The sequence below is a fragment of the Mangifera indica genome, chromosome 17 (genome assembly GCF_011075055.1).
Source record: "Mangifera indica cultivar Alphonso chromosome 17, CATAS_Mindica_2.1, whole genome shotgun sequence".
NCBI lineage: Eukaryota > Viridiplantae > Streptophyta > Magnoliopsida > Sapindales > Anacardiaceae > Mangifera > Mangifera indica.
The window spans coordinates 7411441-7435744 of NC_058153.1; the positions used below are offsets into that span (position 1 = coordinate 7411441).

The window sequence follows — 24304 nt, forward strand, 5'->3', positions numbered from 1 at the left end:
CACAAAGCAAAACAAGGCATACCAGAAGAAACATAACACAAAGAAGACAGAACAAAATTGACAGAAAAAAAAAATAGAACAGATAGACAGAACAAATTGAAAGCAGAACAGAAGGATAAAATATAAGAACAGAGCAGAAAAAAAATTAGAACTAAAAGATAGAACAGTAAACAATAGAAAATAAAACACAAATACACCCTCCCCCACATTTTAACCAAACATTGTCCTCAATGTGTAAACAAAACAAAATAAAATGAGTACTGAAATTTAAAAGAAAAGGGAAAAAAAACTTCTCTGGATTTGGGGAAAAGGAACAGTAGTTTGAATTATGGAGCGTTGCAATTGATGGAGGATTCTTTAGATTTTGATAATAGCTCTAGTGTAGGATGCCTTCGATGGGTGGGTTTTGCTGCTCTTTGATGCTTGTGAATGGGTTCTGACTATGGTGTTGCAGAATGAGGAAAGAGGCTGCTAGGTTTTTATTTTAGTTGGAAAGAAATTGTGAGGTGCAGGTTTGGCGAATATGGCCTCTAGAAGCATATAAACCCAGCCTTATAAGCACACTAAATCATATGACCCCCTTAAATTTAAGAAAATAGCAAAGTAGAAGCTGGACTTTTGACCGAAGCACATGACCCAGTTCTAGAACACCAAAATGCAGATTCCTCCCCCCGTAAACATTTACAAAAGGCTAATTCGGACCTGCAGGAGGAAGAAGATGATTGAACAGTAACATGAAAATAAATTAAAAAAAACCTAAGCAAAAATCATAAAATAATTGCTAATTAAATATCCAAAAATCCTAAAACTAAAATTTAAAACTAAAATTGAAACACATAAACCGAAATTAAAAACAAATGTCTAAAAAATTAAAATTTAAGCATTAATCAAAATAAGATTGAAAGCTTGGGTTGCCTCCCAAGTAGCGCCTTTGTTTACAGTTGTCGGCTCGACATAATGCCTTCGTCTATTTATCCATGTAGATAGGATCTCTCAGCTCCATTTCTTCGATGTTTCCAGCTTGCACTCCTTCGTAAAATGGTTTGAGTTTGTGGCCATTAGCTTTAAATACTTTCGATGTCGCTAAGCTTTGAATCTCTGGAAATAATCAAAGTCTTGAATGATAAAGGAGAACTTTTTGGCCAAGTGAAAATTCTTTTCTGGAAATCATTTTGTCATGGAATGCTTTTGTTTTCTCTTTGTAAATTCTAGAACTCTCGTAAGCGTCATTGCAAATTTCTTCTAATTCTTGCAGCTATAATTTCCTATGGTCACCACTCTCATCCAACTTCATATTGCATTGCTTGACAATCCAATATGCTTTATGCTCTAATTCAACTGGAAGATGGTAGGCCTTATGCTTCTTCGGAATTTGCACCAGTTTCTCTTCTTACTGCTTATTTAACTTGCTGGAAATGATCACTGGTAAGGTTTCCCTATCTCCAAGGTACACATATTTAAGGTGATTTGGAAGAGGTTTCAGCTCCAGCTCTGGTGCCTGTAAAACAGAAGGTACCAATTTTTCATTAGGCATTGGCAGCTCAATATAAGATAAATTACCTGTATTTTTCAGCTCTCTGCACTCATTCATCTCTGCCACTACATTCTGCACATCTGAAATTAATTTAAATTCATCTCTTTCTTTCAAAATATTTTTATGGTTAGCCACCTTTAACTCATCATCACCATCAAGTATATCTTGCACTAGAGAATCAATTAAATCAACTAAATACACAGGAAAATCCACATCAGGATATTTCATAGCATCATAAATATTAAATTGGACAGCTTCACCATTAAACTCCATAGTCAGTGTGCCTTTGTGAACATCAATTTTTGTTTTAGCTGTTTTCAGAAAGGGTCTTCCTAGCAAAATAGATGTAGATTAGTCATTATTTTTCATGTCAAGAACATAAAAATCAGTTGGAAAAATTAATTTATCATTAACCTGAACAAGAACATCTTCAATTAACCCTTTAGGATATACATTTGATTTATCGGCCAACTGAATAATAGTACCAGTTTTTTCTAAAGGTCCAAGATTAAGAGTAGAATAAATAGAATATGACATTACATTAATAGATGCTCCCAAATCTAACATGACCTTTTCAATTTTTGTGCCTCCTATTGTGTAAAGGATGCAAAATATACCTGGATCTTTGCACTTTTCAGGAAGATTTTTGCGAATTATGGCTGAAACATTTTCTCCTACCCTTATTTTTTCATACCTTTTGAGTCTTTGCTTCCTTTTCAATGTACACAGCTCTTTCAAAAATTTAGCATAGCGAGGCACTTGTTTTATTGCATCAAACAGTGGAATATTGACTTCATACTTCCAAAAGGTGTCATATAAGTCTGCATTGCATTCATACTTCAGTTTTAAAGCTTCAGGAAAAGGCGAAACAAGTTTGTATTCACTGAAAGAGGGATATTTACCTGTCGCTACCTTTTTGAAAGAATTCTTTTCTACTACCATTTCCTCTCTGTTTTCCACTGGCTGTGTTGGTGCAGGTTGTGCTTTAATCGACGTCTCTAGCTCCTTTCCACTCCTCAATATTATGACACTAACATTATCCTTTGGGTTCATCATAGTTTGTGATGGTAGTTTGCTTGAATTTTGTGCTTCCAGCCTACTGATTGTAGTAGCCATCTGACTCATTTGATTTTCCAGATTTTGAAAGCTGGTTCTGGTTTCCTACTGAAATTTCACAGTATTAGTAGCCAAAGTTTTTATAATATCTTCAAGAGATGTACCTGAATCAGAATTTTGAGTTAGTTGCTACTGTCTAGGAATATAAGGCTACTGGTATGGCTGAAAATTATTCGAAGGCTAATTCGTAGGTGCATTCCCATAACGAAGATTAGGATGATCTCTCCAACCTGAGTTGTAAGTATTCGAATAAGGATTATAATTACGATTTTGCAGCTGCTATCCTAAAAATCTGCCCACTGTATTAGCATGTTCAGAGCAGTCCTCCTGAAGTGTTGGGCACATATCAGTTGGATGTCCTCCTACTGAACAGATTCCACAAACTTTTGCTACCTCTATTTTTCCTACAGGCATTTGACGTACAAGAGTAGTTAGATCATGAAGTCGTCTTTCAAGAGAAGATACATTTACCTCATTGACATACCGAGACGAATGGTCTAATATATTCCTAAATTGCTGTGAATTTGACGCCATATTTGTAATTACATTTCGGGTTGCTTCAGGTGTTTTGTCAGCCAATGCTCCACCACTTGCTACATCAATCATATTTCTCTCATTTGATAGAAGTCCTTCGTAGAAATATTGAATAAGCAGCTGGTCACTAATTTGGTGATGTGGACAGCTCGCACAAAGTTTTTTAAAGCGCTCCCAATATTCGTATAAAGACTCTCCAGTCTGCTGCCTAATGCCACAGATTTCTTTCCTTATGCTGGCTACTCTTGATGTTGGAAAAAAATTCTGCAGAAATAATCTTTTCATCTCATGCCAAGTGGTGATACTTCCAACGGGTAGATAATACAACCAATCTTGCGCATCGTCTTTCAAAGAAAACGAAAAAGCCCTTATCTTGATTTGTTCTTCAGTTACTCCATTCGATTTCATTCCGGTGCATACCACATGAAATTCCTTTAAATGTTTATAAGGATCTTCACCTATAGAGCCACGAAAAATAGGTAAAAGATGAATTAGTCCAGATTTTAATTCAAAGATAGTATTAACATCTAAATTCGGAAAAGTAATGCAGTGTGGTTGTTGATTCAAATCTGGAACAACAAGCTCTCTTAAAGTTTGATTTTCAGCCATGTTTTCCTCTGTTTCGCAAGCAGATTTGTGAGTGTGCAGTCTCCTTTTTGCTTCTTTTCTCAATCCTTTTACAGTCTTTTCAATTTCTGGATCAAATTGTAAACTAGCTTATCTCGAAGATCGTGTAACAAACATACAAATTAAAAACTCCTCGGCAACGGTGCCAAAATTTGGTAAGTGCTGTCGTTGACACCCAAATTAAATCCTAAATTCCTATAACAAAAATGTAGTAAAAGAAAGTAGGGATCGTTCCCTCGAAGAGCTTCGATTAGTATGTCGTCACAAATAAATCGAAACAAAGAAATAAAGGGGGGTTTTGAGTTAAATGTAAATTATAATGAAAAACAATAAATAAAAATTCAGTAAAATAATCTAAAAGGAATAAATCAATTTAACAAACCTTGGTCTTTGGTCACATCCACCATTGGAACTACGATTGATCATCGAAACCAAAAATATCAAATTAATTATTTAAATATTTGTTGTGTTATTAAATTAACCTATCCTTCCTTATGATTAGTTAACCAAAAACATGTATTCCAATTAACCCTTATTGATTAATAATTCGGATACGATCTTGAATTTAATTAAACAATAGCATTACGAATTAGAAAGACCAACGAAGCAAGACAACACAAACGTATGACGTTGCATTTAATCTAGTTGATTATTTTCCTAAGATTTATAGTTTCTGACGCAGCAAACGATAAACCTAGTCGCCACTTCGATTAGATGAATTGAACAATTACGGATTCAGCACCTAAACTAGCCGTAGATTATATTAATTGATAAACTAATTGCACACCTTAGAAATCAATCAACACAATCATGAAAAATAATTCAGGAAGATAACCAATACTCAAATAATCAAAAAGATGCATTAAATAACAAAAATAAATCTCACAACCATTGTAGTTCCATGGTTTCAAATCCCTTCAACCAAGAGAAATTATTCAGCCACTGTAGACCATATTTTTCTCTCTAATTCTCTAATTACAATGGTTAATGATTCTCTAATAAAAATAAAAGTATATATATTATCTTCCTACTAAAAATCTGGAAATTGAAATCAATCCTAATCTCCTAATCCAACCAAGCAAAGTGGTACATATCTTCCCAAAAAGAAAGGAAAAGATATGTATATCCTTACTCCAAAAATATCCTTCCTTATCCATCTCAATTAATCCTCTTTTCTAGCCAGTAATTATCCCTTTTCTAGGAAGCAAATCTTGATACTTAGTAGACCCTTGCAGCTAACCTGGACGTCCAGATTTTATTTTCACATTCTGTTTTCGTCTTTCACGTGCCCAAGCCTAGTCAGCATCACGAAATTTCCAGGTTTATAGGTCTGCTCTAGTTTTTTCATCTTTTTGGCTCAACTTACTCCAAATATGCTCAAAGCTTCTTAAATGCAAAAAGACAAGTAATTTCATTAGATTGAATTTAATTTTCACACAACATAAGAAAATTATAAATCGAAATAATAACAATTAATGGTGTTATCAGTGTGTCATGTTGTATAACTAAGACAACACTCGATCTTGTTGCAATTCTTATCTTATCTGAAAATTCAAACTTGTTGACAATGCACGATCGTGTGTGCCTTTACAAACGGACATGCATCTCTTTGGAATTTGTGGGTGTTACATGTTACTTAACATGACCCTTAATTTAAGGTTATTAGTATGATAGTTATTGGCTATGTTGAGAAATGAATTAGAGAATTGTATAAATCAACTAAAGATTCATCCTTGCCATGTATGAGAGAAGATATCACAACATGAAATTTGATAGATAGCAACTACCATTGAAATATATGACCATAATGGGATTAGGTTGCCACTCAATCCAATTTTATTAATTTGTTATTCCAAACTTCAAATACTTATAAATCAAGGGTTGTTCTAAGGTAAATATTATTTTGTAACATAACCTTGATAATATACCATTGATAAATTTACGTCTTCCACTAACTCTCTATCAACTAGGTGGCAATGATTTCTTTTTAAATGAATATCCTCTGAAAAAATATACATTGAAAAATAAAACATTAAATTACTTTAGCTTAATTATCGTACACAAAATGCGTTAGTGGATAAAACTTTATATAACATCAAATGTCATGGCATATAAATGTGTATAGAAGGTGTTGCTAAAAACCAAAACATATTGTATCATCATCTAGAATAGTGAATGTACATATAATACATGAATTAAAATAAAATATAAACATAAACATCGGATAAAATCCTCTCCTTAGTTGACCCATGCTCCTCCATAACCCCACCAAATCATTATTTACTTGCAAAATAATCAAAATAAATGGATAAGTGCTAAACACTCAATAAGTAGGTAACATTTAAGATACCTCAAATCTTACAAAAGACTTATTTTCATATTAATTATTGTTCCTTTCTCTCACTTAACTTGTGTATTCTTTCACACAATTATCATCATCTAGGATACTTATTGGTAAGGACATACCTATGGAATGCTATCCAACAAGCATGTTATTTATTTGCCAAGAAATTCTATTTGTGACTTTCATGTTCTTTGGTCGGATTGAAATGTTGTTTTCGACCTCTTCTTTCTTCATCTTAGCTCCCATTGCAAAGTTGTAAAATACCATATTATTATTGAGGTTACAATATTCATTTTCTGCAATTCTTAAATGCTAGGGCCAACATGAAGAGGTATTAGATTTGACTTGAGTTTTTCAAGTTGGAGGCTCACAACTTAGTACTGCTTCTTTAGGGTTAGGTAATTTGTTGTCCATTTTTCCTTTTTCTTTTATAACCTCCATATGGGTTGTTAATGTTGTATTTTTAGTACAGAAAATTTTGAGGGACGTTTTTAGTTGTAATTTATGTTGAACTTTTGTAAAACTTAAAACATCTAAAGTTGCAAACAATCAGCTTTAGAGGTTCACATTCACATTTTATTGTTTGAAAATTTAATTTCATCTTATTTTTTTCTATCTTCTTAAAACTACAATGGTGTTGAGCCAAAAGATCTAAATATGTTATTTGTCTCATAAAAAAATCTTATTCAGACACTTTCCATGGTTTAAATAAGTTATCAATGAAAATATAATTATCTAATTTAGTCATTTTAATTATTAAAAAAATCTTTCTAAAATTGTCAAAATTAGCACAAAATGTAAAAAATAAAATAAAACTAATACTAAAGATTTGTGACACTTTTGAAAATATTACATAATTATCAAATTTAGGTGACTTCCCAAGTTCCATGGTAGTATTACAAATATGTAGTTAAGTATAGTGAAACTCAACTCTAATGTTCTCCATAATGATAATTTGTTAGAGTGTCTTCTAAAGCCAATTTTTTTGACTTTGTAAATTATTAATGTACTATGTTTTAGTATTGTTAAAATGTCATTACTTCATCTTATTTGTGTTTTATTTGCATTAAAGATGAATTTCATTAAAATAGTAGAACTGTAACAAAGAGATCAAGTGTATCTTAGTTATGAGGATTTTATGATAATATTAGATGGTCATTCTAAAAATATTCATAATCATTGTATTATCATGACTAAGAAAACAAACAATATGGATAAACTATCATAGTGTTGAATAGGGGCAGAGGAAAGGGGGTCAAGGAAGGTCAATTGACCTTTTTTGACTTTTAGAAAAATTCCAATATATATATATATATATATATATATATATATATATATATATATATATATATATATATATATATATATATATATATATATATATATATATATATATATATTTATATACACACACACACATACACAATTGTGCCCCTTTATATCATATGTATAATGTTGTGCTATAAAATGTATTTTTAATCTTTGAATAAGTAAAAAAGTAGGGTTGGATCCAAACCAAGCTAATTTAAACTCACAAATTAATTCAACTCGAATGAGCCAAAAACGAGCTTGATTCAAGCAAATTTGACCTTGAGTTCAAACCTAAGACTAAAAATTTTTTGAGTTTGAGCTTAAGCTCAAGCTTGAAGGGTGTTCTACTCACAAAGCTCAAAAGTCTTAAAAATTTGATATGCATCAACTAAAACATGCCATTTTGACCAATACATATCAAAACAATGTTGTTTTGACTTATATGCCTCAAACGACACTGTTTAGTTATTTTTTCTCGGTTATAGCATCGAACCAAGCTTGATTTGATACTTAAGCTTGAATCCCTTCAATCAAGTAGAGCTGGAATAACTTTGAGGGGAGCTCGAGCTCAAATGAGCTCAAGTTTAACTTCGTTCAAATCTAACCCTATAAATAAGTAGTAGAAACAAACTAAGTGAGAGAGAGTCCTTAGTGCTTCTCACCTACTCACCTTTTTCTCCACAACATTGTCAACCTTCCTCCACTTTCATTTTATATTGTTGTTCGGTTATTCCTTTAGGTATCAAAACGTTGTTAATCTTTTCTCCACAAGATGCTCAACTTGATGTTTACATACTCTAATGTCAAATTTATGTGATTGAACGAGATTGGAGATCTTGCAAAAGTGATGGTTAAAATTAAGAATGATAAAGTGTTTTTATTAGTTTATTTGTTGGTGAATTAGTGTTGATTTTACTAGTTGGCACTACTAGTTTAGATAGAGCATTTTTGTAATGAATTTTGTGAAGAATTGTTTGCAAACTAGAATGAGTGATGAATAGTTGAATAATAATTTAGTTGTGTATATACTGTATTTGATATTATTAATAATGAAGTCATTAACAATACTTTCAAAAGATGAAATCACATCTAGAACAATTATAAATGTATTAAGTAATGAATGTTTTATTAATACAAATATTTATATTAATTTTAATTTAAAATATAATGACCTTATAAAAAGGTAGTGTTAAATTTCACATGTAAAGATTGTTTGTTGATAATATTGTACAACAAATAAGTGTTTGTTGTGAGCAAATTCACTAGATTGACCTATCAAAGGATTTCATATAAATGGTAACCTAATGTCTATAAAATAAGTTCTTTAATGGATTGTGACGCATGTGATCTTTGGAATTGATATCACCAAAGTGTCTTGTGCACCAATTGACGTAGTTTGATGCTACTTAACATAGCTCTTAATTTAAGGCTATCGCAATTGTAGTTATTGGCTATGTTGAGAAATGCAGCAAGACTATATGTGGGTAAATAAAAGATTCAACATTTCTCGGTATAGGAAATGATATCTCAATGTGTAATTTGATTGATAGCAATAACTATTGAAATCCATGGCCATTGTAGGATTGAGTTGTCGTTCAATCTAATTTTATTAGGTCATTATTCTAAAATTAAAATACTTATAAATCAAGATTTGTTCTAAGATAGACATTATTTTTGTACCTTAGCTTTAATGAGATATTAGACAATGAAAGAATTTGATGATTCGGTAAATGTACCATTAATAAATTTACGTCTTGCACTAACTCTCCATCAATCAAATGATGAAAGAATACCCTATAAGGAGAATTTACATTAGAAGCGGAAACGTTAGCTTAATTTAACTTAAATATCATACACAACTTACTTCAATAGATATAAAACTTTATATAATATCAAATGTTATGACCTATAAATACGTACTAAAGGTGTTGTTAAAAGCTAAAACATAATGTATCATCATTCAGAATAGTGATTGTATATATAATATATAAATTGAAATAAAATATAAACATAAACATCAAGTGAAATCCTCTTCTTATGAAGTCTCCTCAACTAACCCATGCTCCTCCCCAACCTTGCCATATCATCTCCCACTTGCAAAACAATTAAATAGAAAGGATTAGTGTTATACACTTAATAAGTATGTGACCTTTAAGGTACCTTAAAATCTTGCACACAAATCATCTTTCATACAACTTATCCTTTCTCTCACTTAAGCATAGTGAATATTATTTTAACTCATCGTGAAAGCATGGCAAAACTCTTTCTAGTAACATCATTTCATTTTACTTTATTTTGTTGGTTAAACTAGGATATCAATACATAAACACTCTAGACTTTTACAATTTCTCTTTCCCTGCACATATGTCACATGAATTACTAAAAGAACCCTACAGTAGGTGTTCTCTATTACGAGAATATGCATGAAGAATCCCACTAATCACATAAGAATTTAAAATTGCACAGTCCTCATTTTCATGAACACTTATCATATAGATTGCTACGATTAACACCTAATTGCAAGTATCCCTATCACAGGTATGTGCATTAAGCATTTCATAAGTGTCATCTTACAACAACCCTCATGCTTTCATATCATAGGTTCTTAAGCCATATATCACATGAAAGTGACTTTTCAAACCCATGTCAAAATTACACAATAATTGCACATTCAAACTTAACTCTCTGCCATGAATTACACAATATATGACTTTCTACTCCATCTTTTGCCATAAATCACACAACAATGACAGTCTCATACTTAATTCTCTACCACAAAATAAACAACATGTGTTTTTCTACTTAAATCTCTTGGCATAGTTCACACACTAATGACATTCTCATTTATAACTCGAGTCATAGATCATATAACAATAACTCATTCATTCATGATTCTTACTACATATCACATATCATATAACATTCTTAACACAACTTAAGCCATATATTACATAACATATGGCTCTACTTTTCATTTTTCATGCCTTATAACTCATACTCTTTAGGCATCTTCAAGCATGTTCTTAAACAATAGCTCATAACTCATGGAATCCCTTACATTTTATTGGAACATATTGTTGGAACAGACATTCCTATCATTGGAATAACTGTTCATCTTTAATTTATGGAATCAACATCTTTCCTACTAAAATGATTGTTAAATTCTTTCTCTTATGGAATGGAAATCCCTCTCATTGGAATGATTGTTCACCTGTTTACATTTTAAAAGATGTTCATACTCCATGAATGACTATTTGGGTTAACTTCTTTGGTGATGGAATCATCATTCATGAATTTGGAATAAGCATTCCATCAGTTCTGGAATTTAAATTTAGCATTTTCGATAATAAGTCTCTACACACTAACATAAAAATAGTAAATCTCTAATACAATCATCTCATTACAACCATTTAAGATGCTAAATCAACTTGATTTTCATAGGATTGAAATACAACATATCACCAATCCATAGAGTATAACTTTTCAAAGTTTCATGTCAATCATTTCTGTCAACCATTTGCATATAAAAAAAAAATAAGATTTTTAGGGGATTTAACTAAATAGAATAGTACTAAATCTCTAGTTTCACATAGGTAACAAAATATATGTTTGATTTTATTTTAGTATTGATGGGTTGATACAGAGTTAAATCGGGTTAATAAATTCACTAGAAAAGATATATATGGTCTAATGTATTGAGCCAAATATAATAAGACACTAATGACAATAAGATAAGGTACTTCAGGATCAAATATCTTTTTATTTTCTTCTTTAAGATGAAATGGGTCATTTTTAGATCAAGAGATCAAACAACCATTGAGATGTTCAAAAGATAAACATTATCCATATTAAAAAGTTTTAACAATTTTTTAATATAGGCTAATTGATGGATAAACATTCTATTTGATTTGTGCTCAATATTCAGGTTAATACAATATTTCTTTTTTCTAAAAATCTTTCATCTCAAATTACCTTTTTAGGTATCAATGGTTTTTATGAGCTCTTTAAGAGTCCTAATAAAATTCTTATCATCACTATATACTATTGTAATGACAAATCTCAATTCTAACCTTTTTATAATGACACATAGGAAACATAACGCTCTTTTATCAAGTATTCACTAAGACGATTATACCATATTCTTTTAGATTATTTTAATATGTACAATGATCTTTGTAACTTGATTGAGTATATGTCTCTTGGATTGATCCTTTTTATAACTTTGTTAGAGTAGCTTATCTATAAATAATCACATAAGACTATTTTTGTAGTTTCAACTTATCGTGTATCATATTTTATAATTAATAAAATGGCAATTGTTCATATGTGATTCATATGTATATATAGGTTTGATAAATGCCTTTATTTTGGTAGAAACTTGACAAAATGATCAATATGTGACTTCATTGTGAAAACCTTAAGAGCACATGTAACACTCTCAGGTATGTTCTAGAGGCATTATTGTCCTTTCTCTATTCTAAGAATTGAATATAAGTTGAATCAGGCTAAAATAAAAAATAGATAATGTGATTTGTCCAAAGATATGATTGTGCACCCAAGGAATACACATCGATACCTTATTAAACGAATGTACGCTCGTTCATCTTGAAACGTATGGCTATACAGTGTTATGAAATTTAAATTCCATAAGAAATGGATTCTAGAAAGGGAAGGGTTGGACATGTATATAATTACAACTATTCTTATCAGTTGAACTCTAATTTATGCACTTTTCCATTAAAAGCAAAGAGAAAGAGAGAGGCTATAAGAAAGCCTAGCCAACTGACCATAGGAGCAAGAATTTTTGGTAAAGAAGGGACAATCTACAAGGGAAGAAAAAAACAAGAATCAATAAAGATTCTACTACTTGTTAGAAGCCAAGTAAAAAGGGATATCTTTCGCAACTATCTTTGATCTGGATTATGATAATTGTATTAAGATTAGATGATTAAATTGCTTTCCTATTTTCTTTGCATTCTCATTACATAGTAGAAAGATTCCAGAATATTTCATGCATGAATTTTCTTTGTTGTGATGCGTTTTGATTAAGATAATAGAGCCTAATATTGTATGATTCATGTATAAGGTATAAAATGATTACGATTGATATTTGGTTATTGAAAAACTAGCTAAGAAAGGTCAAAAAATGATTTCCAAGACACCTAATACAATCAGAACTTGAAGAGTCATACGTGTACATGGGTTAGAGTCATAAAATTTTATAAAGGCATACGCTTATGCAAGGAAACATGCATGCTTGTATATCCTTCCTTGAATAGTAATTTTATTGATGGGCAAACATGCATTGAGCAACTATAGTCGTGCATGGCTAGAAAATTTGATAGAATAGTACATATATTAAGCTGAAAGATGATAAATAACAGATTTAGGAGACACATACCCGTGCACTAAGTCATGTATGCCCATGCATCTTTCTTTTTCAAGTATGTATGCTTGGAAAAGCCATTAAGAGTGATCATATGTGTTATTTGGAAGAGGTACACCTATACAAATTAGCAATGTACACCCATACCTTAGTTGATTTGAAAGATGTATGCCCAGGATAACTTATAAGCGATAGTATGTCCTAAATAACACTATGTACACATATGCATTGCCAAGTATATGCTCGTACATAGAAGAAAAAGTATGAGTCTAACTTAGTTATGTATATGTCATACAGAAAATAAATTGGAGTAACATTTTATTAAGATTTTAGTTCTATTAAAGTGTTGAGATGTACTCGAGGAGATAATAAGATATAATCAAAAGATACCTAGTTAGAGATAGACTAGACTAGATTAGATATAAGTCTAGAAAGTTTTGAGAGATTAAGTATCTTGATGAGATATCAGACGATACTTATACAACAAAGATGATGAGATTATGGGCTAACTTAAGGGAATATTTATGACTTAAGACTCGTCGATAGGGTATAATTCATCGATTAATGTCTTTAGATAGAGAGTTGATTATTAAAACCGTATGATTGTTGATTGGCTAGGACTTGCTAGAACATAGAGAGTTTGTTAATTGGGGTCTATAGATTGATTAGTTAGAGCCGTGAGTTTGCCAATTGGTAAAGAGATAGGACAATCAAGACTAAAGGGCCTTAGAGATTACTTACTAGAATGGGTTTGATTCATTTAGATTAGATTGAGTTCCAATTACTTGGATTAAAATACAGATAACCTGTTTTAGTAAAAGAAATGGGATATATTTGATTAAAAGGTTGTAGGATAGATCATTTTTACCTGTTAAGTGTTTTTCACTCACTCCATTCCTTTGTATTTTACAGGTGATAGAGTTAGAAATGATGATAACAAGATGACTAGTTATTGATGGAACATGATGCAAGGGATGGGCTTAGATTTATAATATGACTATGATTAAGACTTGATTATTATAGTACCCAAGATATTTTGACATTTGATTATATTTTATTAAGTTTGGGATGATTATAAGAAATACTTTTTATTTTAATTAAGAAAGACTTTGAGGTATTTTAGAATTCATAGATTTATGCCTATTTCATTATAGATCATTTGATTAAATATCGAGAGTAATGTATATGCATGTTTAGACATTAATAACATTCTACCCCAAAGGATGAGTGGGTTGTCGTAACACATTTGGTGGTTGATCTAGAAACGTCTTCAACTTTAGTATTATCTTGACCAAGGGTATAGATACCATAATAAGGATATCATACTGTTGAAATACCCTACTAAAAGGTAGCCATAGATCTCATTTATTGAGGTTGTTAGTATTTATAGGGTTTTAAGGCATCATTAACTGATAACACAACGAAATGAAAAATTTAAAACAAATCAAAGATCATAAAACCCATCCAAGATACTTGTTTTAATACGTAGATTCATGAACATGTTAAACACATATAGGGTGTTTAGAAATTATGCCTGTATTGTTGGCTCCTCTAAGACTTCCTGTGCTTGTGTAAAGATCGCTATCCAACCCTCTTAAGGTGACACCTTAGTATCCACGCAGAGCACAAATGGGAAGCAATTTAGAAAAAAGGCTGCTAGTGCTTTTGTTGACTGGATCTTGGAAATTAGATCATAACAATGAAAACTTGCATCAGTAAGATTCTAGGCATAAAAATGTGTGTTTAGGATTGTTATGTTAAAAAAAATTTGACTCAAACTAAGCACTTTCATTTATAATGTGTGCATGAATCTTAAGTTAGTTAGGATTCTAACTACTTAGGTGATTATGTGTCTAAGAGTTCTTATTAAATTAAGACTCTTAATTTATTAAAAATTTTAATACAGAGGAATCCTAATTAAATTAGGATTCCAATTCAACTTAAACTTTCTATCAAATAAAGACATTGAATTTATTGAAAGTTTTAATATATAGTAATCCTAATTAAATTGGGATTTGAACTCAACCTAAACTTTTGATAAAACAACAACTGTGAAAAATCCTTGTTTAATAAAAACACCTTACTCATAAGTTAACTCAGCTAGTTGACTTGTATCCATCATTTGACCTTACTCAGTTAGACTTCTAAATAGGTCTAGTCAAGCCATGTAGTGTATTTGCATAATGCCACATGATGCCATGCACACCAAATGATACTAGTTAAAATAAAATCATACGTTTCTCTTTTTCCATGATCTCAAGATTGTCGTCAAATGATCTTTGCCTCTTGGTTTGTATCAACCCTTTAATACATGTGACTTATAAGCTCTTTATCGAATAGATAGTGTCTGAATTTAGACACAAACCAAGATTGGCCTTTAGCAATGCATCATGACAACCTAGGCAATAAAGTGTCAATGAACATCTCTATAAGCTTTTACAATATCATAGTCATGTGCAAGTTAGTCCTTTTATCAATTAATATCTCTCGATGTTGAGACATTAAAGTGTGTCTATCTTAGTAGTTCCTCGATATAAGTTGATACATATTAATGAGTTATATGGATTAGGCTACAACTTTATCACACTATGGCCACAGGTTCAAACAGTCATGAATGTCTTTTAGCATTTGCATATGAGATATATTTTCTTGTGCTCAACACTGACAAATCCTTTATTAATCGACTATAGCCTCTATGTATTTTATGATATGGTTGTTCACTACCTTTATGATACCCCTATTATGATGATACGTAATATAGTGTTAAACTATACTAATCCTTATATGAGATAGTTTAGTAATCTCAATTCAAAGGATCATATGTACCTATGATATTCAGAGGATTGTTCTGGAGACACTAGAACAACCATTCATATGGATATCCTCTAATGGGATCAATCTAATAGACACATCTATAATGTGTACCCATGTGTTACAATAAACTATCAGCAAACAACTTCGACATATCAAAACTATTGCCACGTTTTAGTGAGGTCACTTAACACTGCGATGACCTATCATTATTATATGTGCTCTTCATCATTATAATGTTAGGATTATGGATATTTCTAGAATAACCATCTAATAGTGAATAGGGTTTTTACGATCAGTCGTCTGATCTCCTTGTCACAATTCTACTATTCTAGGGGCATCTTATTTGCATAGTCATATGATATACAAACATATTAACTAAATAACTATAAATCCTTTTATTAATTAATGAGATAGATTATAATTACAAATGTCAAATCAATTAGCTCTAGGACATCTACCTTAACAATCTCCCATTTGTATTATAGTTAATTGAACATGTATTTAATGGTTATTCCTACTATGTGTCTGTTATACTTCTACCACGATGAGGCTTTGCTAATGGGTCAACCAAATTTTCATCTGTATCAGTCCTCTTTTACTGTATGTCACCTCGTTGAATAATCTCTTGAATAAAATGATATCGTTTAAGTATATGCTTAGACCTCTAATGAGGCTGTGGCTCCTTTGCTGGATTAATCGTTTTATTTTTTCATAATAGAGCTCAATTGACTCTGAAATGCTTGGAACCACTCTAAGTTTTCTCACAAAATTTTTTATCTATATAACCTCTTTTATCGCTTCTAAAAAGGCAATGTACTCAGACTCTATCATAGAATTAGCTACTATACTTTGCTTAGAGCTTTTCCAACCTACTATACCACCATTCAAACAAAATACAAACCCAGATTGTGATTTAAAGTCATCTCTATCAATTTGAAAATTGACATCACTGTGGCTTCTAATAGTGAGTTCAAAATCCCTTTCATAAACCAAGAACATATTCTTAGTCCTTTTTAGGTACTTTAGGATGTTCTTGACAACTATCTAATGTTTTTCACTTGATCAGATTGATATCTACTACAAACGCTCAAGGCATAAAAGACATTAAGTCTCGTACATAAAATGATATATATGATTGATCCTATAGTAGAGACATATGTGATCGTACTCATTTTATCTCTCTTAAATTATAAAGATAGACATTTTTTCGAAAGATATACACTATGAGACATAGGCAGAAATTTTTCTTGGATTCCTCCATAAAGAATCTCGTTAACACCTTATCTATATATATACTTTGACTTAGACTTAATAGTTTATGCTCTCTATCTTGGTAAATTTTAATCCCAAGAATGTTAATTGCTTCTCTTAAGTCTTTCATGAAGAAACTCTTGGATAACTAAACCTTTGTTGATTACAAGTTTGGTATGTCATTTTCAATAATTAAGATGTCATAACAAACAATAGTAGAAATGCAATCATGCTCTCACAAACCTTCTTATGCACACACAACTCATCTTTGTTTTTTATAAAACTAAACTCTCATACAACTTCATCAAAATGAATATTCCAGCTTTTGAAAGTCTTCTTAAGTCTATAAATAGACTTTTGCAACTTGTATACTTTATTAGCTTATCCAACAATAACAAAACCATCGAGTTATGCCATATAGATGTCCTCTACAAGGTTACCATTTAAGAAAATAATTTTGACATCCATCTATATAATTTCATAGTCATGATATGTAGCAATAGCAAGCATAATCCTAATAAACTTAAGCATAGTGAATGGTGAAAAGGTTTTATCATAGCCAAAACCATATTTTTGTGTGAAACCCTTGACAACCAATCGTGCTTTATAAGTATGCACGTTACCTTCTATGTCAGTTTTATATTTGAAATCCTATTTTCACCGTACGAATTTTACTATTTCAAGTGCATCCATTAGAGTCTACACTTAGTTTTGGTATATGAAGTCTATTTCAGATTTTATGACATCTAAACATTTATTAGAATCTAAATTCAATACAATGTCATTGTAAGTCTTAAGTTCATCATTAGAGATGACCAATATGTCATCGTGTTGAGTCATAAGCAAACCAAATCTTTTTGGCTCACGACATGTGTAGATCTACGTAATTTTTGTTTGCTCTAAGGTTGTTCTTTTCGAGGTTAAGGAACTTCCTCATGATCAACCATCTGTGATAAAATTACATATCATCTTATCTAATATCTGAGCTATCTTGTGGTATAGGAACTACATCGAGGTCCATCATTCTCTCACTAGTCTTTTAAAGAATAAATTCTTTCTTAAAGAGCACACTGATACAAACAACAAAGACTTTTTTCTCCTTCGAGTGATAGAAGTAGTATCCCTTAATTTATTTCAAGTACCCCACAAAAATACACTTTATAAACTTAGTGTTTAACTTATTAGAAATCAATTTCTTAATATAAGCTTTATAGCCCCAAATCTTCAAGTATTTTAAAATAGGCTTTCACCTAGTCTATAACTTGTATAGAGTTTTATCCATAGATTTAGATAGGACACGATTCAATGTATAAGTAGCAGTCTTAAGGGCATGCCCCAAAAAGACATGGGTAGATCAATTAAACTCATCATGAACCTGACTATTTCTATCAAGGTCCGATTCCTCTGTTCAGATACATCATTATGTTATGGTGTACCAAAAGGAGTGAGTTGAGAGACTATACTATGTTTCTTTAGGTTTCTTCTGAATCCAGTATTTAAGTATTCATCTCTATAGTTACTGTAAAGAATTTTAATTTGTTTCCCAAACTACTTCTTTACTTCATTCTTGAATTCTTTGAATTTACCAAAGCATTTAGACTTGTGTTTCAACTAAAACACATAGCCATATCTACTGAGGTCATTAGTAAATGTGTTGAAGTAGGCATCCCCATATCTAGTATGCATTTTTATGGGCTCACACTATCATATGAATAATCATTAATAATTCAGTTGCCCTTTCACTGTGTCTAGTGAAGGGTGCTTTGGCTGTATTACCCAATAGACATGATTCACATTCATTTTAAGATTAGAAGTCAAATGATTACAAGGCTCTTTGTTCAAGAAGTCTTGATATACATTTCAGTCCTATGTGGCCTAGCTTGCAATGCCATAGATATGTGGTATTCAGTTCGTTTGTTTTCAAACGTTTATTATTTTACACATTAAGAATTTCATTATCCAATTTTAAAATATACAAACCATTATGTAAATCAGTTATTTCTATAAAGAATATTATTAAAGCTAATAGTTATAGTACCACTAGCAACAAAAAATGAATATCCTTCATTGTCTAAAACAAGCATAGAAATTAAATTTCTAAAAATAGATGAAACATAATAACATTTATTTAATTCTAAAAGAAGCTCGGTAGGCAACCTAAAGTAATAAATTCCTACAACTAATGCAACAACGCATGTTTAATTTTCAACTCGTAGGTCAATCTCTCTTTTGGAAAACAATCTATTATGCCACAGTTCCTACATATCAGAACAAGCATAAGTATCATATCCTGTGTCTGTAACTCAAGATGAACAAAGAGAATAGTTTATTTCAATAATAAACATACTTGAAGTAGAGGTTTTAACTGCCTTCTTCTTCTTGTTTTCTAGGAAGGCTTTACAATGTCTCATCTACTGACTAGCTTTGCCACAATAAAAACATATAACCTTTTCTTTCCCCATACCACTTGTTCCCTAAGTAACCGTATCTAGTTGTTTCTTTGCTTTGGGCTTAGGCTTGGGCTTAGCTTTGACTTTGCCTTTGCCTTTATCCTTATATCTAGATACATGGGCTTCAACCATAAGCACATTAGTTGAACCTACCTCTCATATCTCTTGTTCAGCTTGCCTAATATGATAAAATTAGCTTATAATTTAGAGAGGGATTTCAGCACTAGGTTAATGGCAAGCTCATTGTCTATGATGAAACCTAAACTCACCAACTGCTTAATATAACCAATCATCTTGATTATATGAGGGCCAACTTGTCCTCTCTCAAAAAGTTTGTAATTAAACAATGCACTTGACACTTCATATCGTTTAGCCCTCACACAAGTGCCATATAACTTTTAAAGGTGTGTAAATATAGATGCTTCATCCATTTCCTCATGTTGTTTTTGAAGCTCAGGTGACATGAAAGTTAGCATGAGGCACTGAACTTCCATAAAGCCATTAAAAAACTTATTAAAAGCATATTTTTCCTCTTGGGTAGCATTGGGACCAGACTCCTGAGGCTACGACCCCTCAAGGATGTATAAACTCTTTTCTTGACATAGAATAATCTGAAGATTTCTATACTAATAAGTAAAATTGCTTCCACTAAATCTATTTTCCTTTTTGAGAATGGATCAATACGTTGGGTTTGACATGGTGATAATTTTATCTACAATTTATAGATAAAGATAATTAGTAATTTTATTTATAATTGATATTCATTTTAATTATGAATGTAATTAATTAAAATGCTCTCACTATTTTCTTTAAGCTAATAACCCTCAGTATTGTACTCGAAAAGTTCTGATAAACTTTCTAGTGGACCGAGACCCTATTGCATTAATTCTCCCATTCTCTTTGACGAACAAGTTTGAATAATCGAATAGATAAATTTCAAATTAATCACTAAAAGTCTATGATCTTAAGTTTGGTTTTGGCCTAACAAATTATGCAGTCTCAAATATGACTCCTGGTATTAGTAAGGTGGATACTACATATCAACTTGCATCAAAAAATGCATTCCTTACTCATGCCTCTAATATACTTCACCTTCGCTTTGACGAGCAAGCAAAGTGCACTAGTTAAGTCTAACCCAATATGAACATCTCCTAATTTTCCACCTGGTAGAAATGTACCTTTCACTTTAGCTAACAAGGTTCTGATGAATAGAGGCTTAATTAGGGCATCATATTAGAAGACACCAATTTAATATTAGATTTATTATTTAACTTGAGGGTTTTTAATTAATTGGTCTTATCAGATTTTATGTCGCATGTTAGGTGATATTTGGAAAAATATAACCATTCACATTCATCTGTCAATATAAAATTAAAATTTGTCAGTATACACTCATATTTATGTCAAACCTCTTCAACCAAGAGAGGTCTGACTAGTCAACCTAGGTGAATACTTTGTTTTTAGCACAATAGAATTAAAAATTTAAAAAGAATTAAAAATCCTAAAACTCATCCAGGATACCTATTTTAATGCATGGATTCATGAATATGTTAAACAGACATTGGATATTTAGAAATTATACCCACGTTGGTGGCTCTTCTAAGACTTCATGTGGCTATGTAAAGATCGTTGTCCAACCCTCTTGAGGTGGTGCCTTTGTATTCATGTGGAGCACGAATGGGAGGTGATCTAGAAATAGGGCTTCTAGGGCTTTTGCCAATTAGATCATGACAATGAAAGCTTGTGTTAACAAGTTTCTAGGTGTAGAAATGTGTGTTTAGGATTGTTATATTGTTTAAAAAAATTGACTCAAACTAAACACCATTATTTATAAGGTGTGCATGAATCCTAAGTTGGTTAGAACTCTAACTAACTTAGGTAATAAGGTATCCAAGAGTTCTTATTAAATTAAGACTCTTAATTTATTAAAAGTTTAAAGCATAAGAATCCTAATAAAATTAGGCTTCTAACTCAACCTAAACTTTCTATCAAACAAGGACTTTGAATATATTGAAAATTATAATGCATAAGAATCCTGTCCTAACTAAATTAGGATTCCAACTTAAGCTAAACTTTCTATCAAATAAGAACTTTGAAGAATCCTTGTTTAACTAAAACACCTTACCCATAAGTTAACTCAACCAGTTGACTCATACCCATCATTTGGCCTTGCTTAGTTGGACTCCTAAGTGGGTCCAATCACAACTATGTAGTGCATTTGCATGATGTCAACTGGCACCATGCACACCAAATGATTCTAGTCAAAACACATCCACATGTTTCTCTTTTTCTATGATCTTAGGATTGTCGTCAAATGATCCTTACCTCTTGGTTCATATTAATCCTTTAATGTGTGTGACTCATAAGCTTTCTATCGAATCAGTAGTGTCTAAATTTGAGTTGAATTCATATACTAACCAAAATTGGCCTTTAGCAAAGTGTCATAGCCACTTAGACGATAGAGTTTTAGCAAACATCTCTATAAACTTTTACAATATCATAGTTAAATGCAATTCAATCATTTCATCAATTGATATCTTTCAATACTGAGGCATAGAATTGTGTATGTCTCAATAGTTCTTTGATATAAGCTGATACATATTAATAACTTACACAAATTAGGCTATAACCCTATCATACTATAGCCACAGATTCAAGCAGTCATGAATGACTTTCAGTATTCGCATATGAGATATCTTCTCCTACGCTCAAGAATGATGAATCCTTTATTAATCAATCATAGCTTTCATATATCTCATGATATGACTGTTCATTACCTTTTTGATACCCTTATTATGGCAATATGTTGGATAATGTCAAACCATACCAATCCTTACACCAACCGGTCTGGCAACCTCAAGTCAAAGGATCATGTACATTTGTTCAGAAGATTTGTTTCATAGACACTAAAACAACCATTCATATAGATATCCTTTAGTAGGATCAGTCTGATGAACATGTCTACAACATATACCCATGTGTTGCACCAAACCATTAGCAAACAACTTCGACACGTGAAAACTATCATTACCTTTCGATGGGGTCGCTTAACACTATAATAATCCCATCACTGTTAAATGTGCCCTTGGTCATTGTGATATCGGGATTATGGACATTTCTATAATGTCATCTAATATGTGCATAAGGTTCCCATGATCAGTTGTCTAATCCTCTCGTCACAATTCTATCGTTCTTAAGACATTTTATTCAAACAATCATATAATAGACAAGCATATGAACTGAATAATTATCAATCATTTTATTAATTAATGAAATAAATTACAATTACACATATCAAATCAATTGGCTCTAAGGCATCTACCCTAACAGTGTCAACCTAATGCAACACATCACTTCATGTTTATTGCACATCCACCAAAATGACTTGTGAAGAGTTTTCCATATAAACAATAACTCCATTACTTGTGGAATAGATCATCTAATGGACGGTGGTGCATGTGATCCTTTGACTTGAGATCACCAAAATGTTTCCTACATTGATCGACCTAGTTTAACATTAGCTTAACATAGCTTTTTCATATGGATATCAAGATGGCAAAGTGGTTGACATTATGTGCTTATGGTTGTGTGTGCTTGGGACCGGAGAGAGAGAAGCAAGAAGAGATGGCATTGGGATAAAAGTTTTATAAAGTTTAGGGGCAAATTGGAATTCAAGTTAGAAATTTTTCTTTTTCACCAATTTTATAAAATAAAAAGTTAGAAGACTTTATTAAAGGTAGGACATAAATATTCTTTTCAAACACAGAGAAGGAAAATGTTATTTTGTAATAAGTTTTGCTGTTCCTTGCTATATAAGCTTTGTAATAAAGCTTTTTAGTAAGCTTTGCAAGATCATGGCCTGCAATATGCTTTGCTGTTTCTTCCTATATAAATAGTATATTAATTATGAAGTCAATAGACACAGAATAAGAAGTGATGTTTGGGGGTAATAGGCGTATTTCAGTGAGGTGTCATCGTCGCAGTCGGCTGCCATTGATGAAGCCAAGATGGGTTATTGTGTGTGTTTTGTTGGTCTGCCTTGTCCTCCTATTCACTTGTTATTTTATCTATGATCCTGTCGCTGCTTACTTATTTGTCTCCAAATTTGTTCCTAATCCTGTTATTGGGAGAGATTTTAGAGGCGATGAAATTTCATCCCGCGCTGTGATTAGGGAGTTTCTGAATGCTTCTCAACATCATTCCAAGACTCCAAAAACCGCTTTTTTGTTCTTTATTCAGGATCCATTGCCTTTTGAGATGCTCGGGGATAAGTTTTTCAATGTATTCCCTTGATATTAATTGTTTTTTATACATGCACATATATTGTTATTCGTTGGTCAAGAGGCTGAAATGATCTTATAAAGCTCAAATAAAAATTATTAATATATATCTCAGTGAAGTGAAATTTATTTGATTAACTCCATTAATTATCAGGGAAATGAGGGGAAGTTCTCTATATATATACATAACTCAACTGGCATACCAAATCGTAAGAGTCGTCACTTTGTTAATTGGGAAATACGCAGTGGCCAGGTAATTGTGGTAATTAATTCTCATTTTCCCTTTTTCTTGTTGGTGGATTAATTATTATTAAATTTGCAGGTGGGTTTGGGAGATATTAGAATGGTAGATGCAGAAAGACGATTATTGGCTACATGATATCAAAATTTGAAAACTCAAAGAGAAAGCCGTTGATTTCTTAATTAATGGCAATCACATTGTACGCCCTTTAAAATATTAATTCCTTTAATATTTTATTAATTATTGATATTTCAAAAATTATTAGAAATATTATTTATAACATTATAAGGAACTGATTATATTGTAAATTTGAAAATTTTCTGAGATAAATGTTTCACACCAAGTACCCGTTCGTAAAATTAAACAAATTTACCAAACTATCAAATTCTAGTAAATACATTGGATATTTTTCTACT

The 24304-nt window shown here is 31.4% G+C and overlaps 1 protein-coding gene and 1 non-coding gene across 2 annotated transcripts; both read left to right on the forward strand.

Moving 5' to 3' along the window:
- Positions 1-3314: 3314 nt before the first annotated feature.
- LOC123201220 lies at positions 3315-3421 on the forward strand. Its single transcript, XR_006498781.1, has one exon. It is a non-coding gene; the product is annotated as a small nucleolar RNA R71 (small nucleolar RNA).
- A 19882-nt stretch (positions 3422-23303) lies between these two features.
- On the forward strand, positions 23304-24026 carry LOC123200895. The gene is made up of 3 exons (XM_044616275.1): positions 23304-23648; positions 23802-23900; positions 23970-24026. Exons 1-3 carry the CDS (start codon positions 23304-23306, stop codon positions 24024-24026), a joined length of 501 nt encoding a protein of 166 aa, XP_044472210.1.
- The last annotated feature ends 278 nt before the right edge of the window (positions 24027-24304 follow it).